Source organism: Taudactylus pleione, unplaced genomic scaffold, assembly GCF_031769625.1.
Source record: "Taudactylus pleione unplaced genomic scaffold, aTauple2 ptg000372l, whole genome shotgun sequence".
NCBI lineage: Eukaryota > Metazoa > Chordata > Amphibia > Anura > Myobatrachidae > Taudactylus > Taudactylus pleione.
The window spans coordinates 16790031-16815902 of NW_028284773.1; the positions used below are offsets into that span (position 1 = coordinate 16790031).

At 42.9% G+C, this 25872-nt stretch overlaps 1 protein-coding gene across 20 annotated transcripts in view; it reads left to right on the plus strand.

Moving 5' to 3' along the window:
- DLG1 (discs large MAGUK scaffold protein 1) overlaps positions 1-25872 on the plus strand; it is a 385534-nt gene that overhangs the window by 100259 nt on the left and 259403 nt on the right. For all 20 annotated transcript variants that reach the window (XM_088444821.1, XM_088444828.1, XM_088444822.1 and 17 more), the window contains exon 4: positions 7646-7810. In XM_088444821.1, coding sequence (XP_088300947.1) covers positions 7646-7810 — 165 coding nt within the window. The remainder of the gene's footprint in view (positions 1-7645; positions 7811-25872) is intronic.

Sequence of the window (25872 nt, forward strand, 5' to 3'; positions counted from 1 at the left end):
ATTTGGGGCATGATAGTCGCCACCGTCAGCATTTCTGCTCAGAAATGAGCCATAAGCTGTGGTTTGGGCGCCCAAACAGCAAACCAGGACTTTAGATGGGTCTAATTGGGCTTGACAAGCGCGATAATTAATAGGCGTCCAAAACAATTGAATTGCTACATTGGGTGCCCATTAATTAACGTGACATGAAAAAAAATTGATTCTCCCCCACTGTGTCTACTGACAGTTTACATTTGCTAAAAGAAAACTCCATATATACAAATATTGTGAGCCTTGCATTCTTGCAGCAATTATATAGAGTATAGTCAGTGATGCTGATACAACATAAACATGCCCCTCTGACTGTAGAATCGATGGACACATTTAGCTTTGTGTGTGAATTTCCCCTCCTGTTGGCCTGAAGGGATGTTAATGGTGTATTTTATTTTCAGCAGATTTAGTATTTGTTTGGAAAGCATGTCACTTAGTTAAATGATTTAAAACATAAGTGGAATCCATTGTGAATGATGTAAGCTAAATTTTCCCAAATTGAAGCATTGTCTGCCTGATTTTGAATATTTGTTGCTTGCACAGTGCAGCTTTTTATAGTTAAGTGTATTTGTACAAACTTTGTTTTATTTCTAGAAAGCAATATTAAATCATGCATTGCAGAATAGAGTTGAAGAGAATTTTTTTTTTTTTTGCATTTCTTGTGGAAAAATGTTTTATGATCGATGTAATACTTTACATACACAATAATACAGACTAAGAGCAAAATTTTAAAAACTGTAGTACAAAATATGCGCCTTGTTCCGCAATTGCGCTAAAATTGTTCACATTGAACCAGGGAAATTTTCATAATGTTATCTCTGCTTCCACAAGCTAACTACACTGCAGAATGAATTGAAAGTTGTCATCCGGAAATACTGTGAAAACTAAAATGTACAAGTAAGCTGCAAAATGGAATGCCATGACATGCTGGCACAAACATTATATTGCTGGCACTTGGTGCCTCAGCATTGAATGCCTTTTCCTCCTGAATTCTCACTTAACTTATACCCCTTTCAGACATACGACCCGGGAAATTTCCTGCTCAGACCCGGGAATTTCTCCTGTGCAGAATCCCGGGGTCGAGACCCCCCTTTTACACTACAGCGTCTACCCGGGAAATTCCCAGGTAGACCCCTTTCAGACATAAGCCGGGTTTTTCAGATTACCTGCCTCTCCTCTGCCGTCTGCCCCTCCTAGCCCATCCCCTCTCCGGCTGCCGCTGATGTCATCAAAATGCAGCAGGGAGCCGGCCAATCACAATGCAGCCATTTTTAATTTTATTAAATTATTTGTTTTATTCCATAGTATTTTCCCTGGTGGTCCAGCGGGAGTGCGGAAGGTGCCCGCTGTGGCAAAGACCCATCGTCTGTTTCCAGCGCCGGCGGGTGTCCTCTGTGTCCGACTGCGGTTCTCTGTGCCTGAGGATCCAGCCAAGGTCGCTGACTCTATCTACAGCGACACAGCCACTGGCGCAGGGGGTGGTGAGCGGCAGCGCTGAGCGTCCTATGGGACGCTCTGCGCTGCCCACTCAATGTAAAAGCTGCTTGGTGCAGCTCAGGAGTAAATTCTCGGGTAGCACCATTCAGATATGAGCAGGGTAATTTCCCGGCACTTAACTCCCGGGAAATTCCCTGGTCAATTGGAGGGTTGGCTACCCGGGAACATGTTTCTGGGTAGGTACTTTTCAGACATACATGAGATCCCGAGAATTTGGCCGTGGCAGGCCAAATTCCCGGCAATCTCAGTATGTCTGAAAGTGGTATTAAGGACCATTAATTGTGCACCATCACATCTATGTTACTGTACTAAGTTTAAAACAAGAGCTAATTTAATGATGATCAATTAAATTCAAGCAGACCTGAGTTAATAAATGGTTGTTAGAGCCCGTGCACACTTGATCTGATATAACAGCTGCTGGTATTCAGGGGTCTATCCCAATTCCCCTATTGTACAACATAAATAATTTTGAAATCTCGAATACCTGTGCTTGACTTACTAATATAGGTAATGTCAGTTAAAAAAACCTTGCTCATATTGAAATGTAAACTAATAACCAAAGTAGTATTACACTTCAAAAAATTGTTCATTTTTTCAAGGAAAAATCTGACAGAAAATCGTTGGTTACAAAATAGTTACGTGTGTATGCACCTTTACAGTCCTGGTTTTAGTGATATCCATGATTGTTCACAGATGGTTAAATCAAAGTAACGGAGGCATTAATTAAGTCACTTGTGCTCAAGAGACTGCTAAGGAGCCTATCCACTAGACGATTAGTATGAGAGATTGAACGATAACGATATTGATAATCGTTAGAACATCGGTTGAAAATTTGATCATCATACAAACATGCTGGTCAGCCTGACTATATCGTAAGGTTCAGCATGTTTGCAGATGATTGATTGTGCCTGCACTGAACGACATATCTTTCAGTGTGGGCACCCTGCAGTGTAGTGAACGACTGAACGATAACGATATCGTTCAGTCTTTTCATTGTCGGGTAGTGGATACCTGCATTTAGTGTGCCTTTAAGGACCGTGGTTGGGAACCCCTGGTCTAGGGACAGCAGACTTCCGCTCTGTACACTGCATTGCCAAGCTTTTATTTTTGTCAGACAAGATAATTAAACTGATGGGTTAAAAAGTTTTTAAACAAAAATAAACTTAAGGGTTAATATGTAGGTAAATGTTAAATTAACCTAGAAGTGAAAATGTATACCTGTGGCACATACTTTATTAAAATGAGATCTCTGTAAAGAGTAATATCAGGGAATTGTGTTATGGCAGGAAAAGCTAGTTTGTTTACTGTTCTAAGTAAAGTTGTGACTAGTGGATGGTATGTTGGTTGACAAAGTTTTTCTTACAGGATCTAATGTGCTGACCATGGTTCCACGTGTTGGTTAGGGGCTAGCATATTGCAGTCAAGTGACTATTTTTTTTGTTTTTTTACAATCACTTGCTTGCAGTATGTATGTTTATAAATGTATAGTTTTTGTGTATTGGTACCGTAATGCTGTGCTTTCCAGAGAACCTTAAGAAGGGCATACACAGTGCGATATTCACCATGTATGATGATGGCCGATCTGATTACGAACATATCGGGCGGTTCTCACACACAGAGCGAAGTGGTGGCCGACCGCCCGATATGCAGGCACCCCCTTCCCTCACCCGAATAGCGCAACATGGGGACGTACATCACATCCCTTGATCGAGTGAATTTTCCGTAGGATCTGGGGGTGCGATGTACGACCCCACGGGAGTACGCACTGGGCAATATCATGCCCATACATGGTACGCAGCTATATTGTGCCAATCCGTCAGATCGGCTACTATATCGCACAGTGTATGGCCGGCTTAAGTCTAAATGCCAAAAAACACACACACATAGGGGAGCATTTTGTTCAGAATATTAAAATACTTTTATGGATTGTGTGAGGACACCTAAGCACCAGGAGAAAACCTGAGCCAAACACACAAGCTAAGATAGTCTCCTGGTTGTAAATGAATCCCATTCAGATGCTCTGAGGCAGCAATGCTAACCATTGTAAGAGGAAAAGATCTTGTGTGTAGATTAGCAGAGGGAAAGCTTTTAAATTGGTAACATCCTTTTATGGCTGTTGCAGATCTACACAATCTTTTAAATCTTCATGCTGCCAAGATACCCATGTGCAAATGTTAAACACAAAGCAAACAACTTATCTAGTTAAAACCTGGCTTGTGATAAATTTGCTAATTTTGGGGGCAATTCTATTGAACATGAGCTTGTTTAGCTCCGGGAATGAGTGCCCAGACCTATTCAATTTGCTGCGCTGTAAACCTGCGACCTAGAAGATTTCTGGTTTCACCCTCCTGAGATGCGAGCAGAAATCCGACTTAAATAGTACTGCAATGCTAGTTGCGGATTTACCACGCACACGAACAGCAGCGTGCCTGGCACTTATGTTGGGAAACGCAGTTTTCCGCAACTAAGCCCTGGGCATTAGTTGCGGTAAATTTCATCTCCCGACTTAACTCCCCCCTACACTGAAACGGTTATTGGCCAACTGATAGGGAGAAATCAAACATTTTATTTCTCCTGCTAGTTGGAACGACCGTTTTGGCAATTTTCCAGGGTGTGGGAGCAAACATCAGATTATCATTTCCTACCACACATCAGCAGATTATCCTTTCAACCAGCCAGTTAGTTGGTTGGAATGATAGTTTAGTGTATGGACCACTTTAAGCTCCTTTTTAGAATTTTATTTCTGTCCATATATTACAGATTTAATATGAGCTCCAGTTGTGCTACTAATTTATATGTGCTCCATCACTGTCAGTTGAAGTGTGATTTTGGCATGTACTTGTTTCGTTATCACCAGTGCTGTTCATTTTTGTGGTGTTTATACTGTGTAAATGATCTGGAAGGGACTAACACGATACCTCCTGTGTATGAGCTGCTGTGATTAAAGCTCCTTTTTTATATCTATTGTGTGATTTGATCCAAACCCTATCGCCTGAATATTTGTATATAATTGTATATTATATAATTAAAAAATTATTAAAAATATTGTTTGCCAATGAGCTCTGATTGTGCTTGATGTAATCTGACCAGACTGCATGGCAAATCTTGCAGTTGGTTCTTTGCACAGACTGCCAAACAACCAAATTAGCAAAATTTATGTTTTACTCGGGCTGCTATTTTAAATGGAATATGAAAAGGCAGCGGGATGTGGGTGGACGGCATTTGTGTGTATGCATGAGCAAAAGCTATAACTTGTATTGATCAGAACAAAGTCAAGAGTTACAATCTAATCACATTTTTATTAAAGGGTATAGAGTCATGTCACTTCATTTAGAGTGGTCATTGAAAGTTTGTATAAATCGAAACTGAGAACGAGACATGCTGAAGATAATTTGGTAATGAGGGGGCTGTGGGCAGTGGTGAAAAAAAACCTTTGGACTGGAATTGAGTAAGACATCATGAAGGGAAGGTCTTTGGATATCTGAATAGTTAATTAGCCCCATTGGATACTGGTTTAAGTATAGAACAAAGTAATTAGTTTTAACACGCTAGGCAGCGGTTCAGAGTATTTGACTGATTTGCATATCTCTTGATTTTGTGCTGCATTTGTGACCGCCCTACTACACTGCAAAGTGCTATGATACAACATTATTGTTCCAATCTAAAAAAATATAGATAGATTTTGTCTATTCTGTAAATATCCTTTCTATTTAAAGCTCCTCCTCCCCCTCCCTCCTGCTAGACCAAGGTGGATTTTATGTCTATTCTGTAAATATCTATTCTGTAGAGCTCTCCCTGTTCGCTCCCCAAACCGACCCTCTCCCGCATGCATAAAAAAAAAAAAGTAAGAAATAATAATTCTGGGCAGCCTCGCTAGGCCACCTGCCTGGGGTGCCACAGCGCACAGATTGGGAACCACTGATTAGGGAAGCCAATCTCGCCTCATTTTTTCAATCCTGGGATTTGTGAGTCGAGCAATGAAAAATATTATTATGCTTTACTTTTTCTAAGATAAAAAAATTTATGTTACTTTATTACTGTGATGTGGGGGTGGCCATGAAAGTTATTTTATTTTTTTTCCTGTGGGCCTATGCTTCTGGCAGGAAGGACCAGATGTAAACTAAAAGTCGGGATCTCCGAACACCATCTGAACATCAAGAAAGCGTTAGAAACCCCATAACCTCTCCCTATACTTTAAAGAAAACCACAATCGGAACCTAGAATGTATGGAATGCATGGGGATCAGCCTCATTGAGAAAAACTGGAGAGGGGGGGAATCTTGTAAAGACACTTAACAGAGAGGAACTCGGGTGGATCTTCACCCTCAAAACTTTCAAACCACAAGGTCTTAATGTGGATAATGAAATAAAGGCATTAATTACTAGGTAAATATCCACCCTCGTTGGATCACCATCTCTGATCTGGATTCAATTAATGGAATAGGGGTAATAATGTATCGGTACACATCTATCTTTCTATATTAACCACATACCTGTATTTATTGAACGCTAAATTAACTCCCGCCCAGACTATATATATATATATATATATATATATATATATATATTTATATATAGTGTGTGTGTGTGTGTATGTATGTGTATGTATGTATGTATATATATGTATGTATGCATACAAAAATGGTGTAGAAAGGATGTATACCATCTCAAAAATGGCACCTGAGTCAAACCAGCAACCACCATAAGCAATATGGCGCTGATTGAGACCACAACCATGATGGCTACATATACAGACTACTATGTATAGGAGCCATATCCAAGATGCCTCACCTGAATTCCCTGAGGAAGGCTGAATAGCCGATATGCGTTGGAAACCAGTCATACTATCTTCACCTATCCATACCAACCACCTCCATCCACTAAAACTAGTCTCCTCGCCGTTGGTCGAGTCGAGCAACTGGTGTGTCTGCTGAAACCCGTGGACCTCGTGATCCTGCGAGAGCGCAGGAATCCCCGAAGTGTCTCGGCGGGCCGGTGAGAGGAACGGCATCCCAGTCATCGTGTATCAGGCAGACACGCTGACACAACTAGAGGCGCAGAGGACCCTAGATCTAAATGCTATTGAACACCTATGGAACGGGCTGAAACTTGCAGCCTGGAGAAGGCACCCATTAAACCTGAGACAGTTGGAACCGTTTGCTTAGAGAGAGTGAGCCAAACTATCTGACAGGTGCAGAAGTCTACAGGAATAATTTGTTTGCAGGGACTACCTCTAAAGGTTGTACAACAAAATGTTAGGTTAATGATCCCATAATTTTTGTCCATGTTTTCTTTTTTATATTTAAAATATTCTGTTGAATTAAAAATCAAATGCAGTGTTTAATTTCTTTTTAAATATGGAATAATGTTTGATGTTGAAGTTATTTCAGAGAAAAACCATTGGTTCTTTTGTGGACAGGTACCAATACATTTCTACATGTCTGTATATAAATGATGAATCCTAGAACATAGTCCATATAATATATACTAATACTAAAACAAAGCAATGTGTAAAATGTGAAGATCGTATTTGTTTTTAAAGCATGTTCTTTCTTTTAGGATTGTAGGGGGCAATTTTAAGAGTTCCCTAGATATTCAATTGACCACGCTGTAAATCCCAGACTAAAGGATTTCTGCTCACAGCATCAGGTGGTGCGAGCAGAAATCAGACTAATCTAGTGGTACGATGGTGGTTTCCGGGTTTGCGTGTGCGCTAACCGCATCGCGACTGGCACTTCGGAAAATGACGGTAATCACGACTTAACGCCTGGCTTAAGGAGGCCCGTACACACTGTTCTATGTCTGCACAGTGTGTATGCAGCTCACAGGCAGCTGACTGGGGGTCACACTGGGGACACATTGCATGGCTGATCGGCATAGTTTTACCCGATCAATTGCTGATTTGTAAAGGTGTGTATCCAGCTTAAGTGCAGGACACAGCACAGTCAATTGAATAGCTCTAGGAACTCCTTCCTGGCGCTATTTAAATCACACTGAATTGAATTGACCCCATTAAGTGGAGCACTAAATGCCTGTTTAGTGATGTCATAGGAATATTATATGAAATCTTCAATACACACTTTAGTATAAGGTTTTTGTTTTTTACTTCTTTCTCCTAGAAATATCGTTACCAAGATGATGACGTCCTGTCTCAAGAGCCCAGCTCCCCTCACAACCTGAACGAGGGTAGAAGTCCAGAGTTAGTTCAGATCTCTGAGAAGAATATCTCTCAGATAGAGAATGTCCATGGGCTTGTGTCTCATTCTCATATTTCCCCATTAAAGGTAAGGATTTTATTTGTCACATATGTATTACAATGTCGTCTTCTCTGGAAAGCTGCCAAAAGTATGTGCGTACTTCTGTATATATATTGGTGCTTTTTTAGATTTTAGAGCTGCAGATACATTAGTTTTGAAGTGCTATTAATATACATTAGTGTCTGATTCAGTCTTTAATGTAAATCCCAGGATGTAAGTATATTCTCTGATGGCTAGTTATCTGTGTGGTTGATGCTAAGATCTTAGGAAGTACTGAGCATCTCCTGTGGCAGTGCCCAGCCCCCACATTTTTTATACATTCTGTCATTGTACAACATTCTGCTCTTTTGAAGTTCTGTCTGTTAGGACCTGAAGCGGTTGCTGAGGATTGCTACATTAAGGACTCCTCGTCTGAATTGGGGACTGCTAAAATATTCTTTGTCATCTTCCATGTATGTTTTGTTCCTAGAATGCTGTAAAAGCTTTGCCACAGGCAGAAATTTTCTTAAATCTCATCTTCTGCTTGTTTCTAGCAAATTACAAAGTGCCTGGTATTTCCCTATTTACAGAATGTTTGTGGTAGAGATGGGCTGAATTTACATTGCATCCAGAAAGTATTCACAAAGCTTAACTTTTTCCACATTGTTACAGCCTTATTCCAAAATGTAGTCAATTATTTTTTGTCCCCAATATTCGACACACAATACCTCGTAAAGACAACGTGTAAAAAATGTTTGAGATTTTTGCAAATTTTGATAGAAAAAAAAAAAACACTAATCACATGTACACAGCCTTTGCCATGAAGCACAAAATTGAGCTCAGCCGCATCCTGTTTCCACAGATCATCCTTGAGATTTTCCGACAGCTTAATTGGAGACCACCTGTGGTAAATTCAGTTGACTGGACATGATTTTGAAAGGCATACACCTGTCTATATAAGATCCCACTATTGACAGTTCATGTCAAAGCACAAACCAGGCATGAAGTCCAAGGAATTGTCTGTAGACCTCCGAAACAGGATTGTCTCGAGGCACAAATCTGGGGAAGGGTACAGAAAAATATCTGCTACTTTGAAGGTCCCAATGAGCACATTAGCCTCCATCATCCGTAAATGGAAGCAGTTTGGAACCACCAGGACTCTTCCTAGAGTTGGCCGTTCGTCTAAACTGAGCAATCGGGGGAGAAGGGCCCTAGTCAGGGAGGTGACTAAGAAACCGATGGTCACTCTGTTAGAGCTACAGCAATCCTCTGTGGAGAGAGGACAACCATCTGTGCAGCAATCCGCCAATCAGGCCTGTATATAAGAGTGGGCAGACGGAAGCCACTCCTTAGTAAAAAGCACCTGGCAGCCCACCTGAAGGACTCAGACCAAGAGAGACAAAATTCTCTGGTCTGATTAGACAAAGATTGAACTCTTTGGTGTGAATGCCAGGCGTTATGTTTGGTGCAAACCAGGCATTGCTCATCACCAGGCCAATACCATCCCTACAGTGAAGAATGGTGGCATCATGCTGTGAGGATGTTTTTTTAACGGTTGGAACTGGGAGACTAGTCAGGATAGAGGGAAAGATGAATGCAGCAATGTACAGAGACATCCTGGATGAAAACCTGCTCCAGAGCGCTCTTGACCTCAGACTGGGGCGACGGTTAATCTCTCAGCAGGACGACGACATGAGCACACAGCCAAGGTATCAAAGGAGTGGCTTCAGGACAATTCTGTGAATATTCTTGAGTGGCTCAGCCAGAGCCCATACTGGAATCCAATTGAACATCTCTGGAGAGATCTGAAAATGACTGTGCACCGACTCTTCCCATCCAACCTGATGAAACTTGAGAGGTGCTGCAAAGAGGAATGTGTAAAACTGCCCAAAGATAGGTGTGCCAAGCTTGTGGCATCATATTCAAAAATACTTGAGGCTGTAATTGCTGTCAAAGGTGCATCAACAAAGTATTGAGCAAAGGTTGTGAATACTTATGTACGTGTGATTTTTTTTTTTTATTATTATTATTTTTTTTTTATATAAAACATGCAAAAATCTCATAAAAAACTTTACACGTTGTCATTATGGGGAATTATGTGTAGAATTTTGAGGACAAAAATTTATTTATTCCATTTTGGAATAAGGCTGTAACATAACAAAATTTGGAAAAAGTGAAGCATTGTGAATACTTTCCAGATGCACTGTATACTTTCAGAGGAATGCATTATTGGTATCCTGGTTTCTGTTCTAAAAATTACCACCCATACCATATAGTAAGTTATAACATTATTATATTATGTTAGTAAGAGGAGTTTGAGGAGAACGATTATGTTGCAGAGGGGTTAAAGCAGGGGTGGGGAACCTTTTTTCTGCCGAGGGCCATTTTGATATATATTACATTATATGAGCAGGGGTGTGTCTGCTGGAGGGAGGGCTCTGACCATCTGCTCGCTCCACCTTGGCACTTGCCACGGGCTGACTTGCACTGGTGGTGGGTTGCAGACTCGCCATCTCCCACTCTTCTGCCTGGAGTTTACTGGGCAGTGGTAGCATGCAGAGTGGGAGGATGCGCGGTGGGTGTTTGCTGCTTGCCTCCTATGATGGGGCTTGGTCTGTCGCCTGGCTTTGGGGAATTTCTGGAGAGAGCACTGAAAGGTACAGGTTGTTGTGATTATTAAACATCTTTAAAATACGATAATACATTTCAAAGTACTGCAGTAAGTATAGGACACATCCATTTCTTTTTTTTGTGATGTAATTGAGGATAATCACACGTGTTGTAGTTGCCTGAACCTGTGATCTATATATATATGGAAGTGCAGGCAAAATGGTAAATGTTCCTCACTGAAATATAATTCCAAGTGGCTAATTTCACACACCTGAATTATGTCTGTAAAATCATCTCCTCCTCGATCTCCTTTCTAACAGTATAGATATACAGGAGTCAGTAGCAGGGTCAATGTCTTGGATAGAGGGTACTCAGATGTTAGTGTGATAGCATATGCGTGACTAACGACGTGTTACAGTCACGACATAAGAATGTTACTGCAATTGTCATAAATCCATATGTTCTCTGAAGGTATGCAATGATGGATTTCAGTTTAGCAGTTGGCGGATTGTGTAAACAGGGTAGAATCCAGATCTGTCTTCTCCACATTCAGGAGATGATGCCTGCCGTATTGCTTGTTTTCCAAAGTCGACAAAAGGATCCTCTCTGGGTAAAAGGTCCCGTATGAATCGGGTGCTGTTAACGACTCATGATTTTCTCCTTCATCCACTAGGGGACACTGGAGGCCAAAGACAGTGGGCTATAGATGGTGCTAAGTGGAGCTGGCACTTTAAATCTTTTGAAGTGTGACTAGCTCCTTCCCCTCAATACCTCCCTACAAGCTCAGTCTTAGTTCGTGCCCGACTGGAGCCGAATGTGTTTTACACTCCTTCTCAAGGTTTTGTTATTAGTTAGAAAGCGCGGCTGCGCTGAAGTAAGAAGATCAAATGGACAGACAGGCAGTAGGTGCACTGCCTGTCTGCGTCGATGGAGCTGCCGGTGGGGACCCGCTCGCAAGTGCGCACACTTCGTCTGGGCTCCCCAACTGCTTAGACGCACTGTCTACATATAGGGGGTTCCACATGCTGCTGCTTGCATTGCGCTTATGGTCCCCCATCAGTCACTACCGTCGGCAGCCCAGCAGCTCCTGTGCGTATTCCCTGGCTCCCCGAGTAGCAGGGTAGCCAGGTTATTATTAAAGAGGCGGTATAACAGCAGCAGGCTGCTCTGTCTAGCGGAGTAGCATAACTGCACTGCTCTCCTGTCACAAGTCTGTCCCAACTGTAAAGTTCAGTCTACCCAGATGGGGTAACGTGATTGGTCCCATAGGTTCACCTCCCTTGCATGCCAAGACTCTTGCACTTAAGTATAGCTGTGGCTCAGCAGGTTGAGCACACCGATTTAATGTACAAGGAGAGCATTTGTGTGTTGTATAATATATACTGTGTGTGTATATATGTGTATGTGTATATATACATTCATTCATTATAATGTGTGTGTGTGTGTGTGGGAGCTGCCTGGGGAGAGTTCAGGGGAAACCGCACACATCGTGTGCAGATCGCTATGTGTGTGGGCATTTTTACACTTCATGCAGTGCAATGATTTTATATATCAAATTAAATGAAATTTAATGCTGAATTCAACACTAAGTTCAAATATTTACATTACAAGGGAAGTTATGCAGTGAAAACAAGACTTAAGGGGCCTATCCATTTGCCGACTTTCTGCACGATGCGACCAAAACCAGGAGGTCTTGGTCGGAACGTGCAGAAAGTCCAAGTGGATAGCCGGCAAGGACCATCGATGCGCGTGCACGCTGGGTCCTTGCCGACCCCCGACTATCTATTGAACAGGTATGCAGTCAGGAAGCCGGCGGACCTAATCCCAACAGCCGGCTTTCCGACTGTCATATCCCGGCTAGGGTCTAAAGACAGGCATCGATATGCCGACGCCTGTTATTAAACATACCCTGGGAGACCGGCGCCCGGCATCCCGATCGAAGGGATGCCGGGCGCGAACAGCCGCAGCGGGGGGAGGGTTAGGTTTAGGGCTCCCGGGGGGACTTAGGGTTAGGCACCCCCACCCCCGGGACGTTAGGTTTAGGCTAGGGGAAGGGGGGGTTAGGCATAGGCACCCCCCCGGGGGACTTGGGTTTATTCAGCGGGGAAGTGGGGGTTAGGTTTAGGCACAGGGGCGGGGGGGGGGGGAGGTTAGGGTTAGGGGAGGGAATTAGGGCCCTCATTCAGAGCCGTACGCTCTGAGCAGAGCGCACGCTCTGCATGAGGGCCGGGCTCCTTTTTCATGGAGCGTCCTCCTGGACGCTCGTATAGCTGTGGGTCACCACCCACAGGCTATACGAGCGTGCATTTTGATGGCCGCGATGGTCGTGACCATCGCGACCATCGAAATTGCGAGCCGGAGCCTGCGGTTGAGGTTTTCAACCGCAAGCTCCGGAGTGATTTTGGCTCTATCAGAGCCAAAATCACTCCCACTGACATCACTAGTGATGTCAGTGGGCCGGCTTCTGACGGGAGGCGTTCCCGTGGGAACGCCCCCGTCAGGGAGGCACGCCCCCGGCACGCCCACCAAAGGGGGCGTGCTGTCAATCAACATTGACAGCACGCCCCCTTTGATCGGACACAACGAGCGAAGGAAAGTCCTTCGCTCGTCGTGTCTGGCGCATGCGCACGACGGAGCTCCCTCCGTCGTGCGCATGCTCAGTGCAGACCATCGACCCACTTGCGAGCGTACAGCCGCTCGCGAGTGGGTCTGAATCAGGCCCTAGGTTAGTAAGTACTTACCTTTAGACGATAGGGATATCCACTGCTGCCGGCCTGCTGGTGTCGGGATTCCAACTGCCAGACATGCGTCCGGCGGTAAATCACACCGATCAGAGGCAGTGCAGGAGCTTAGGCGAGGTGAAGAGGGAACACTTCTGGAAAATAATCAACACCTTCTGCTAAGATGTGATGAGGGAACATCTGCCAGGAGGACAATGTTCTGGTTCCCAGTTTGACACAGTCAAAGGTGCTTTGTACAAGCCTGTCCAGGTAAGGAGCTGGAATAATAGGGATTGTAATTAAGTGCGCAGTATAGCTACAGCAGAAAACCCGAACTCTTCCCAAACAGCAGAGCAGGTTTTCACTATCTCCTCACATGATACATGTCACCTGATCAGTAAATTGACAGTAATGATGTGTTGTGACTGCTTTTATACTCTTCTGGCTTGGTTTTAATATCTATCTATCTATCTATCTATCTATCTATCTATCTATCTATCTATCTATATATCTATTCTCCACAGTTCTGCCGGCACTCTGTATCAGCATCCATATCCCTGAATAGATTTTATTATTATGTACATCCGTTGACTGGGGATACTACATGCTTTGGCTTGCTTGGGTTCCCGCAGGTGCATCCGTTTGGTGCTGTTGGATGTTTCCTGTGTGGAACGCAAGCGCTGTGGTCTCCATGGCAACGTGAGATGGGAGGTTAGGCAGTGACGCATGAGTCACTGCCGCCGGAAGTTGCATCGATAGGGATGATTACAGCATGCGGAGGGAGGTGTTGTCCGGGGTGGCAGCGGCACTCCTCAGTAAAGAATATGAGACTGGTTACAAAGAACCTAATTTACTTCTTCAACGTTTCAATCACAATAATGATTTTCATCAGGAAGACAATACTAAACAATAAGACACTTACCTAAGTAGAAGCTTCTCTTTTTGGAATTATACCAAGTCTTTATTAGTTAGGTCACTGTTATTGTTTTCTGATCCCCTTAAGTTATACCGCTGCTATGATCTTATGTTATTTTTAGTTATTGGTGCCGGTATAGTTATGTCACAATTGTTGTCTTTGTTTCCTTGGTAACGGGTTTGCTGACGCCGCGCTAGCTGCGTAGTGCTATGCGATGACGTCAGACGCCCCCAGTGGACGGATGGAGCCAGCCGCACTCGTGGTGTTTTCTTAGATGTTATTTAGGTAAGTGTCTTATTGTTTAGTATTGTCTTCCTGATGAAAATCATTATTGTGATTGAAACGTTGAAGAAGTAAATTAGGTTCTTTGTAACCAGTCTCATATTCTTTACTGAGGAGTGCCGCTGCCACTGCTGCCTGTTTTGTGATTTTCTGCAGAGGGCACCCATCTATACATAAGAGGAAGAGTGCCAAGCCGTTGTTGCATATATATATATGACGTGAAGGAACGGTGCCTTCAGTGTACCAGTTTTAAGACTGGTACACTGAAGGCGCCCTTCCTTCAGTTCTTTATACAATTTCTTCTTTTATGGTTTTTCTTGAATAGACCATATCCAGGAAGGAGTGGCAGCCACCTCACGAGGGAGTGTTTATATTATTATTGCACTTGCATGTATTCACGTTTTTTTCACCCCTATAATATATGATGAGACCCAGAAACTGGAGTAGGACCCCAATTTTTTAAAGTGAGGGGTCCCTTTGACCCACAATTTTTTTCTCTCAGCGTGATCACGGTGTCCTACATGGCCAGATCATAACACTTGTAGCATTCTTTGTTGCCGCTTGAATGCAATCTGGATGCACCTCTTCTCCGATGCGACGTCTCACATATTTTCTCCCATTACTACCAAATATCGATATCTTTGTTTCGTCACTCCATATCACTTGTTTCCACTGACCTTCTGTCCATGCAATGTGTTCTTTTGCTCACTGTATTCGTTTCTGCCGCTGCTATTTATTTAGCAATGGCTTTTTTCAGGGAATCCTACGTTTTAGGCCAACCTCCATTAGTCTTCTCTGTACCGTTCTTGCACTGGCAAAAACACCAGTTGCACTCAGTTCACTGCTAATGGCCGCAGATGACATCCATCTGTCCCTGACGCAAATTTGTTTTATTCTCCTATCATCAACAGCTGTTGTGCACTTTTTCCGGCCTTTTCCTTCTTTGTTTTGTATAGATTGTGTTTCCTGATACTGTAAACAAAACTTTCGTACTCCTGATGTTTTGTCACATTCCCACCAACTTCTCTCGCAATTGCTGCATACGAAAGGCCATTTTCACGTAACACCACAATCCTGGATTTTTTCTTGGGTGACCAGTCACCACTTTGCCTGGACGACATTGTTGTATTTATTTTTTACACCGGCAATAGCACTAAACAATACACACAAACATCCAACCGTAATTGCACTTCAGTAACCAACTTTATTCTGCATAATGAAAAAGCCAAACTGACCTTTCCTACCTTTGAACATGACCTTGCACCTGCTCATAAACTACAGCTGGGTCCTCATAACGATGATTCCGATTGGGTGGTACTTAAGCTGTTACTACAATCCACTTCTTGAATCTCACTCATCTGTGCTTCTTTGTCTGACTGAAAGTAGCATAACTTCCCTTGTAATGCAAATATTTGACCTCTGTTTACTGGGTTTAATTCAACATTGAATTTCCCTTCATTTAATATATGTACCACTGAGATAGAGTGAGATTAATTACACACACACACACACACACACACACACACACACACACACACACACACACACACACACACACACACACACACACACACACACACACACACACACACACACACACACACCAGACACCGGCAGCACTCCTTCACAAGCAGCAGCAATAACAGATAATCGCAGGTGCCCACCGTTACAGCCAGACAACCGTCAGGCAGCAAACAATACAAACAGCGGGATGGCGGCACTCAATGCAAATAAATAGATTCTGCAGGCAGGTTGTTCACCAACGTTTCAATACATGTTGTATTTTCGTCAGGGTGCAAGACCTTGCACCCTTGCGGCTGTTTGAGAAGTCAACGCTACCTCTTCCTGGGGACATGTCTTTTAAAGACATCGGACAGGGGTTTGAAGTATACTCTCAAGTCCATTTGTACAGCTGCAGGTGTGATACTGCATCCTGTCATTGTAATCTGCATGAAGGCGAGTGCAGTATCGAAGCTGTGATAACACTTACATTTGCGGGTACTGGTTTTCTTGCAGTGGATCTAGATATATGGATTTCTCAAGCTACTGGGGGTAAATCCTCTTATATTTTGTCTGCTGCTCCTCCCCCTAGAAGTTCTTATTCAGGACCCCCGTGTTGGCCCTTTAGGACCATCAATCCGAAGGTCGGGGCACAGTCGCAACTACATCTACCCAATATGAGGTTTAGTCCACTATTAATACTAGTGCATGATGGGCATTCCTCTCACCTGGGGGACCCCAGAGTGGGCGCAACTTCAGGACTTCAGAGTAGTATGAACAAAATCTGACGTTTGGGTCCGGGAATCTCACCTCCGTTACCTTGTTTTTTGGGTTTTTTTTACACAGGTTTGCCAGTTTCCAATGACAGGAGTATCGTTTTACAGCAAACTATACACTAGCTTCTATCCACGACAGTGGTGGTCCAGATTCCCAGACATCAAACAGGACAATGTTTTTTACTCCAGTCTTTTCGTGGTTCCGAAGCCTTACGGCTCGGTCAGACAATTTCTGAAATTTTAGAATGTCAATCTATTCCTATGGATTTTCAAGTTCAAAATAGTCCCTTCAGTCGGGGATTGCAGGACTAGATATCTCTGGGTATCAAGGACGACTTCTTCACATCCCTATCTGGCCGCCTTACCAGGTGTTTGAGATTCATATTTAGGAACTCTCATTTCCAGGATCAGGGCTTACTCTTCGGCTTATCATCAGTCCTCAAGTTATTCATCAAGGCTGTGATGACGACTCTCCTTCGGAAATAGGGGATCACTATTATCCCTTACCTGGATGATCATCTGCTCAAGGCCCATTCCTGGGACCAATTACTGCAGAACGTCACAGTGACTCAAAGCCGTCTCATTCGTCATGGATGGATTCTGAATTTTCCCAAGTCTCATATGCAACCAACGAAGAAGCTACAGTTTCTGGGTATGCTCATGGACACCTTATGTCAGAAAGTGTTCCTTAATCAGGAAAAAGCAACTTTCAGGAAATGGTGAGGATGGTCCTTCGACATCATCTGCTATCTGTGCATGTTTGCATTCGACTCCTGGGGAAGATGGTCAAGGCATTAGTCCTTTTCCTTATGGATGATTTCTCTCCAGGATTTTTCAGCTAGCCCTTATCTCTGTGAACCGAATCCCACATTTTCCTTCACCAACGGGTCAAGTTAAGTCCCAGTACTCGGTTACCCCTTCTCTGTTGGTTGAACTCTATACTCCTACTGGAGGGAAAGAAATTCGGAGTGTGGTATGGGACTCTTTTCACCACAGACGCGAGTCTGAGAGGATGTGAAGCGGTGATTCAGGAACAGCACTTCCATGGCCGCTGGATATCACTGGAAGAGAGTCTGCTAATAAACATATTGGATTTTGCGGGCAGGGTTCTACGCTATTCAGACAGCAGATCACCTGTTGCGGAACCGAGCAATCAGGGTCCAGTTGGAAAATGCCACGACAGTGGCGTAGATTAATTACGGCAGCTTCAAAAGAAGTAAGCCGGATTCTAACCTGGGCGGGAAAGTTGGCAATCTTCATTCCAGATGTAGCAAATTGGAAAGCCGAATACCTCAGCCAGCAGGACGTGCATACATGAGAATAATGGGCACTACACCCGCAGGTTTGTCACCAATGGTGGGGTCTTCCCCAGGTCGACCTAATGGCATCCAGACAAAATCATCAACTGCCTTTCTACTGCTCGAGGACGAGAGACCTGGAGGCGGTGGCAGTGGGCGCATTGTCAACACCGTGGCGTTTCAAATTTATCTGTTTCCTCGGATTCTACATCAGCATGGAGAAGGCCAAGGTTCTATTGGTAGCTCCAGATTGGCCTTGCAGAGCTTGGTATTCCATCCTTCTGCTGATCGACTATTTGTGGCCACTGCCTCTGAGAGAAGATCTCTTACTACATGGTCCTTTAGTCTATCCAGACTAAAAGCAGCTACTTTGGAAGGCGTGGCTGTCAAAAGGGCTATTTTGAGACTTAAGAGATCCCAGCCAGTATAATCCCTACTATGCTTAGAGCTAGGAAGGAAGGTACTTCTAAACATTACCATCGTAACTGGAAGACTTATGTTTCTGGGTGTGAATGTAGAGGAGCTCCTCCTATAGAATTCAGCCTAGCCAGATTTATACTTTTTCTGAAAGCCGGTTTCTCAGCCGATCTGCGATTGGGTTTGCTGAAGGTTCAAATTTCAGCTCGTGCTTTTCTACCAGAAGAAGTTGGTCTTGCATACCGGTGGTACAGATTTTTCTACAAGGTGTGATTCTGTTACAACCACCCTCCTATGGCTACATGGTATTTAGATCTCGTACTCTTTCTTAGTCTCCTCTGCTCGAACTTTTGCAGTCGGTGGAGTTAAAATACCTTTCATGGAAGGTAACACTTTCTCACACTTACCTCAGCCAGGAGGGTATTGGAACTAAAAGTTCTATTCTGTTGTTCTCCATAATTGGTATTTCACGAGGATAAAGCGGATCTCTGTACAGGAATGGACTCTCTTCCAAAGGTGTTTTCGGTTTTTCACATAAACCAACCTATTGTGGTACTGGTTCATCCACAACACTCACCTTTGCCAGGATCCTTGGATGTTAGGGCTCCTCGTATTTATATGGATAGGGTTGCAGCCATATGTAACACAGACTCTATTTGTTTTGTATGATGCTGCTCGTCCGGTTTGGCCAGCTTCAAAACTGTCACTGTTTTATAGATTTTACATGTTCGTGGCCTCTGCAGCGCAGTATGGCCGGTCTGTTTTGCAGGGTTCTCAGCACTTTCACGCCTGTAATGGGAGCTCTGGGACGTCCCCAATGTCTTTGGCCTCCAGTGTCACCAGTGGATGAAGGAGAAAACTGGATTTTGGTACTTACTGATAAATCCCTTTCTCCGATTCCACAGGGGACACTGGAAGCCAACCCTGCGCTGTTCCTTCCTGCCAAGCTTATGGTCATTTAATGTTATGATTGTTAGAGACCTGTTTGTTGTCTCCGGTTGTATTCCTGTTTTTTTTTTTTGTTTTTTTTTTAAACCCTTTTCAAATATTTTGTATGCTTTCGCCACCTCCTCTTCTGTTTGTCTTTTTCTCAGCTCCCCTCGGGCACCGTTTCCGAAGACTGGTCTTTTAGGGGGATATAGAGGGGGAGGAGCTAACTTAAAGTGCCAGCTCCACTTGACACCCTCTATACCCCACTGTCTTTGGCCTCCAGTGTTCCCTGTGGAATCAGAGAAAGGGATTTATCGGTAGGTACCAAAATCCTGTTTTAGCTGTAAGGAACAGCTTCCTCAAAAGCCAATATTGTTATGAAGTCTTTAGTTACACCTTTGCTTATTCCAAAAGGCTATTACAACATAATTTAATCACTTACTTTAAGTCAAATAATTATTTCCATAATTATAGCATTGTAAAATCAAAGTCTATTAGACAAATTAATTTCTTAAGGATGTTATTAAATGGGCCTTCATACAAAGTTACAATGCTTATTGAATAGAAAGTAAACACAAATTGATATACTGTACAAAAGCATCAATGCAAAATAGTTCCTAAAATAAAACACAAATATAAAAACCGTTCTCTATTCTTTTTTGTTTATTGTTGCCTGGAGTAGACTAGGAGGTGAGAACAAATTTTCAGTAGCAAATTGTTCTCCATAAATTGCGACATTCACAGCTTTATGGCTTGCTATGTTGTGAGAGAGATGGGGGGTGCACATAGTGTAATTTCTTATGGGCCAGTTAATAACCACGAGTATAATGCACAAACATACATTCAGAAATACTCCAGCAGGTGCAGATAGTAACAAAACTGTGTAGCTACTGCGCAAGTTGGATAATGATACTTTGTCTATACAAAAAATTTAATGAATTGCATTTGTGCTCTCTGTAGAAATGCATGGGAGACTGGATGAATAAAATCTCTATTTAATATCCAATGAATACACATATATAAACAAACAAGGTCACAAGCCAATATGTAATAATTTCTCTAAATGACACTGTATAATGAAATGCCAATAACTGTTTAAGTGGCAGATCTGATAAGAATGGTGTCAACTAGATAGAAATCACAATTGTGAACACATGAACTACATAAAATAAGGCTGATAAAAAGGTGCTGGCGTCCCAGCTACAATGTATAAAATATATTAAAAAATATATAATATGAATTTAGCTTGATCTCTATGTAACCAACAGTAATTACTTGAAGCGTGGCCACGCTAAAGATGTACAAACAGTCCCATGGAAATAATCATAGTCATATCAAGAAATCAAATGAGTATGGGGTGACGCTCACGGGATGCGGTGATATCCGCTGATATATAATTTTTGTATAGACCTAAAGTATCATTATCCACCTTGCGCAGTAGCTACAGTTTTGTTACTTTCAGGTTTATACAATTTTTTTGGTCCCAACTAGATCAAAGATTGCTACTAGCTAGCAGGAGGACGATTAATATTATTATTTTTGATATTTACTTTGGAGCGCCGGGTACTGTAGTTTATTAACTACATATATACAGCAGGTGGCAGATGTCTCCAACTCAGATATGATATTTAGCAAACCTAAAGAGCAGTATCCTTCAATAAATCGCACAACCATGCCAGACTCAGTGATTTTAATGCATAATATATTAAAAGCTCTAAGATGGGCCATTTACATGTGATAAATGACAAAAGGCGTACCTGATATGCAACGAGGGTGTAATTGTGGCCGCCGGTCTCAATCACGAATCGTAATCCCGGGAAGGGATTTAACATATTCGCCTAAATACCGACTCCTATGTTAATCCCGACGCCAGAACGCAGGGGACGCCGGACCGATCGTCCTCTCTACCGGGTAAGTCTACACTTAGCCTGGGGATGGGGGGGTTAGGTTTAGGGTTAGGCACCCCCCCGGGGAAGGTTAGGCTAGGGGAAGGGGGGGTTAGGCCCCCCCACCCGGGAGGGTTAGGTTTAGGGTGTGGGGAGGGGGGGGTCAGGTTTAGGCACCCATGGGGGGGTAGTTTAGGGTTAGGCACTAGGGGGGAGGTTAGGGTTAGGCACACCCCTTATGGAGAGTTAGGGGGTGGGGAGTGGAGGGTTGGCATACTTGCCACCGGGCGTCGGGATCTTCACCTGTTAGCCTGTCACTGTCGGGATTTAAGCCGCCGGTATTTCAATCCCATTCCTGTGCAACTGCACTGCAAAATTTTTGAGAATTACAAGTATTGGTTTTCACAAAGTTTGCTGCTTCAGAGTTTTTAGACCTTTTTGTCAGATGTTACTATGGTATACTGAAGTAAAATTACAAGCATTTCACAAGTGTCAAAGGCTTTTATTGATGCCAACAGTAAAGCATCCTGAGACCTTTCATGTGAGGAGTTGCTTCTCAGCCAAGGGAGTGGGATCACTCACAAGTTTGCCTAAGAACACAGCTATGAATAAAGAATGGTACCAAAACCAAAACATCCTCCCAAGAGCAATTTCTCCCAACCATCCAAGAACAGTTTGATGAACAATGCCTTTTCCAGCCTGATGGAGCAAAAGTGATAACTAGGTGGCTCGGGGAACAAAACATCAAAATTTTGGGTCCATGGCCAGGAAACTCCCAGACCTTAATCCCATTGAGAACTTGTGGTCAATCCTCAAGAGGCGGGTGGACAAACAAAAACCCACAAATTCTGACAAACTCCAAGCATTGATTAGGCAAGAATGGGCGGCCATCAGTCAGTATGGGCCCAGAATTTGATTGACAGCATGCCAGGGCGTATTGCAGAGGTCTTGAAAAAAAAGGGTCAACACTGCAAATATTGACTCGTTGCATAAACTTAATGTAATTTGACACTTATGAAATGCTTGTAATTTTACTTCAGTATACCATAGTAATATCTGACAAAAAGGTCTAAAAACACTGAAGCAGCAGACTTTGTGAAAACCAATACTTGTGTCATTCTCAAAACTTTTGACAATGGCTGTATACCCTAAATTTAGAATAAATTTTGCATTTTAGGCTGTATTTAAATTCTACTTTATGCTTTTCTTTCGAGGCTGGGCAATAATAATTATTATTTCACCAGAATAATGTAATCTTGCAAACACAACCATTCTGCTTGAGAGAGAATATAAGAACCCTCAGCAGTGTATTGGATTCTTGATGTACAGTGGAAATTGGTTACACATAAGCCAGGTGATATCACAATGATCAAAAACATGAACGGTGTAATTAATATCCTGCCTGTAAGGGATTTTGGCAGCTGATCTCTGAAAATAGATGCACGTTTTCCTGTACAGAAGTGATGGCCCAGCAATTTATCAATTAAATCTATTTATGATGGTCATGAGATGACTATACCCTTTTAATTTTTGTTCCCATTCATGAGTAGCCTGGAATTCCAGGATAGTCGTAAATATCCCACAGTGTGTTTATGGAGCACAGAGAAAAGTTATGGGTATTGTAGTTACCCTTATTAAATTAATGGTCATTGTTGCCCCTTTTTTTCGGTTATTGAGAGCTGAACAGTGAAATCAGAGACACCTTGTTATTTATGGATAGAGAAAAGCTTTTACAGAAGCTGGTAATAGAATACAAAGGGTGTGCAATAAATTATTGGATTTGCAGTGCATAGGTAGAGTAGACCCAATCTGACTGTCTGGTTGTGACCTGTAATCTCTGAATGACTAAAGTTCTTGTGAAATTTTAGGGCCACAGCCGTATATAAGCAGCAATGCACTCCGAAGAAGTCAGCTTGTTCACATCCTTCACAAACTCGTTATGGAGCTCAACAGAGGCCACTAGAGAGCCATGATCTTCTATGACTGAGTGGTCTGCGACAGCAGGACAGTTTTGGCCAACTGCAAGCTGCTTTTGAGGAGAAAGCACTGCCCCGAACCACTGTTTGAGTGGTTTGCAGAATTTTGGCACGAGAGACTGTCCCTTGAAGACTAGGAGCGCTGTGGCCAGCCTGTATCCGCCATCACTGAGGATAACATTGCTGCCGTGTGGGCCATAGTTGAGTTGGACGCCAGGATGACTGTATTCCAGTTAGAGGAGGAGATCGGTATCCATCCGCTCGATACACCATGAAAATCTTGGCCTGAGCAAGGTTTTCTGCCTGCTGGATGCCCCATCAGCTGACTTGCGAGAAGGAGGCTCTGGTGACTTGGTGCCACAACCTACTGGCTAGGTTTGATGGCAGTCACTCAAACTCTGCCTAGGAGATAATCAGTGGCAATGAATCTTGGATCTACAATTTCAACCCAGAGACCAAATAGTCGGCCCAGTGGACCCCAGTTGGAGGTGCGCCACCACAGAATTTCTGACGTGAGCGCAGAGTAGCCAAGCATATGATGGCTGTTTATGTAGCTACCATACCACTTGTGCAGCAGCGTACCAGTCACAGGGGACTGGTACGCCAGAATTTGGGTACTGATGCTGGGCTCAGTGGGCAATCCGTCGACAGTTGCCTCTTACTGTAAAGATCCAACGAGGGGGTTATGGAGAGAACAGCTGAGGAGGAAAACTGGTGCACTCTGTAATCCAACTGCAGGCCATTACAGATGACTGCAGCAGTTAGTGTAGTCGGAACCAGTCCACCTTACCTATTGAGGAGGGGGTTGGCTGGATCTATCATAAGAACATCATATAGCACACGATAAAACAGAAATAGATCATAATAAAATTAGAACAGGTGAAATAAATAATTAAAAAAATTTTTTTGTGTTTTTAAAACATTTTTTTATAAGAACCATTTTAACTCAAATGTTAGGCTATCTAAAGCTGAAATGAGATGGATCCATAAGTTACAGACATTAGTCCCCAAAGGATTAATTGGGGAGTTTGAGATAAAATGGTTCTTATAAAAAATGTTTAAAAAAAATGTAATTATTTTTCACCTGTTATAATTTTATTATGATCTATTTCTGTTTTATCGTGTGCTATATGATGTTCTTATGATGTTTTTATTAATAGTACATTTATACCCACCTATTTTTATATCAGTGTCCTAATCATGTATATTTATTATGTTTTTTAATTTGCCGGTATTGCACTTTTATGGACATTGCAAAATGGAGGAATGAGTACTTCCGGTGATTCGACATGGTGGAGCGCAAATCCGGAGGAGAGTATGCTTTGTTTTCGACCATGGAGGAAGTTGAATTATGACCACTTCCGGGAAAGCATGTGATTCTGTTTGTGATCACGTGACTTCCTGCGGACACGTGACTTCCGGGCGCGAACTCCGGGAAAGAGTGGGAGTTTAGAGGCAGGAAGCTACCAATTAGGAGGGGTATATTAGATCTGTAGGAAGTATCCCACTATGCTTCTGACGAAGGATTTCATTCCAAAACGCGTTAAGCAAGTGGGACTTATACTCTGGGAACGGCACAGTCAGGACCTCCGATGACTCGGTGAGGTGGTGACGGGCATCCGGAACCTTAACCCCCTGCACTTTTTTCCAACAAGAGACTATCGGTACACCCGATTAATACCTTCCCAGGAGTGCATCTTGGTGATGCGATGTGTATGTTTTTTATCCTATAAATGTGAGTGTGATGGTGTAATAAATTGTGTGTCAAATTATCCAACAGTATTGCACTATTGTTCATTTTCTCTTTATTTGAGAATCACATTATGGGAAACAAGAAATCATCCAATATATGAACTAAGGCTGGAACACAAGCAAATTTTGGGAGTGTTCTTGATTGGACCATCTATTAATTTTCGGGACTGATATTTATTTAAGAGACTTCCATATATAATAGCTAGCGCAGTGTGGTTACTCTGTATGTACATATTTTTTAGACATCAAGACTGCCTATAGGTATGTTCACTTGCATCTTTGCCGCTTGTGCAGCAAATCGCGCCACGTATGGCACGAGTTGCGCACCTACGACCGGGTAGTGAGGATATACCTTCCGGGGTGTTAACCTTTTTTTTCTGCCTCTTTCGAGTGAAAGAGGATTTAATACTTCGTAAGGGCTACCATGGAGTCTGTCAAATAAAAGAAATGATCAGGTAAGAACATAAACTGCTTCTTTATTTACACCTCATTTACCGCCCATCAGGGCAAGATTTTCTTAATCATGCACAGGGTAAGTGATCTATTTTGCTTGGTCCTTAATTATCCCACCTATTTCAACAGATATCCTGAAAACCTGCCCTATTGGTGTTGGATTGGAGTTGAAAACGCCTGATTTTACATGTTTAACATTTTCTTGTAAAATACTGCTTAGTTGTCATCATCACTGCAGGGGTTCAAGGGGATGAAGGAAAAACTCACCTACAGATGTGACCAGCTAGTTTGTTGCTCCATACGCTATGTAACGTGCCACGCAAGGCGTGCCACACACCGCGCCATGAGTCGCGCCACACAAAGTTTCGTAATGTAGCGTAGCGCAGCGCTGGAAATAAGTCATAACCTGTAATACAACTTTTTGTACACCAGGTGTCACTGTTACTAAACTACACAGCGCATGAGTCTGATTTACAATGCATGTTCTATATCACTGCCCTATAATTGGCTGACAGAAGCAGTAATTCGGTACACTATACAGTAGTACAGCGTTTTCCACATGGAATCAGGAATGTGTAATAAAGCTGTAGAAGA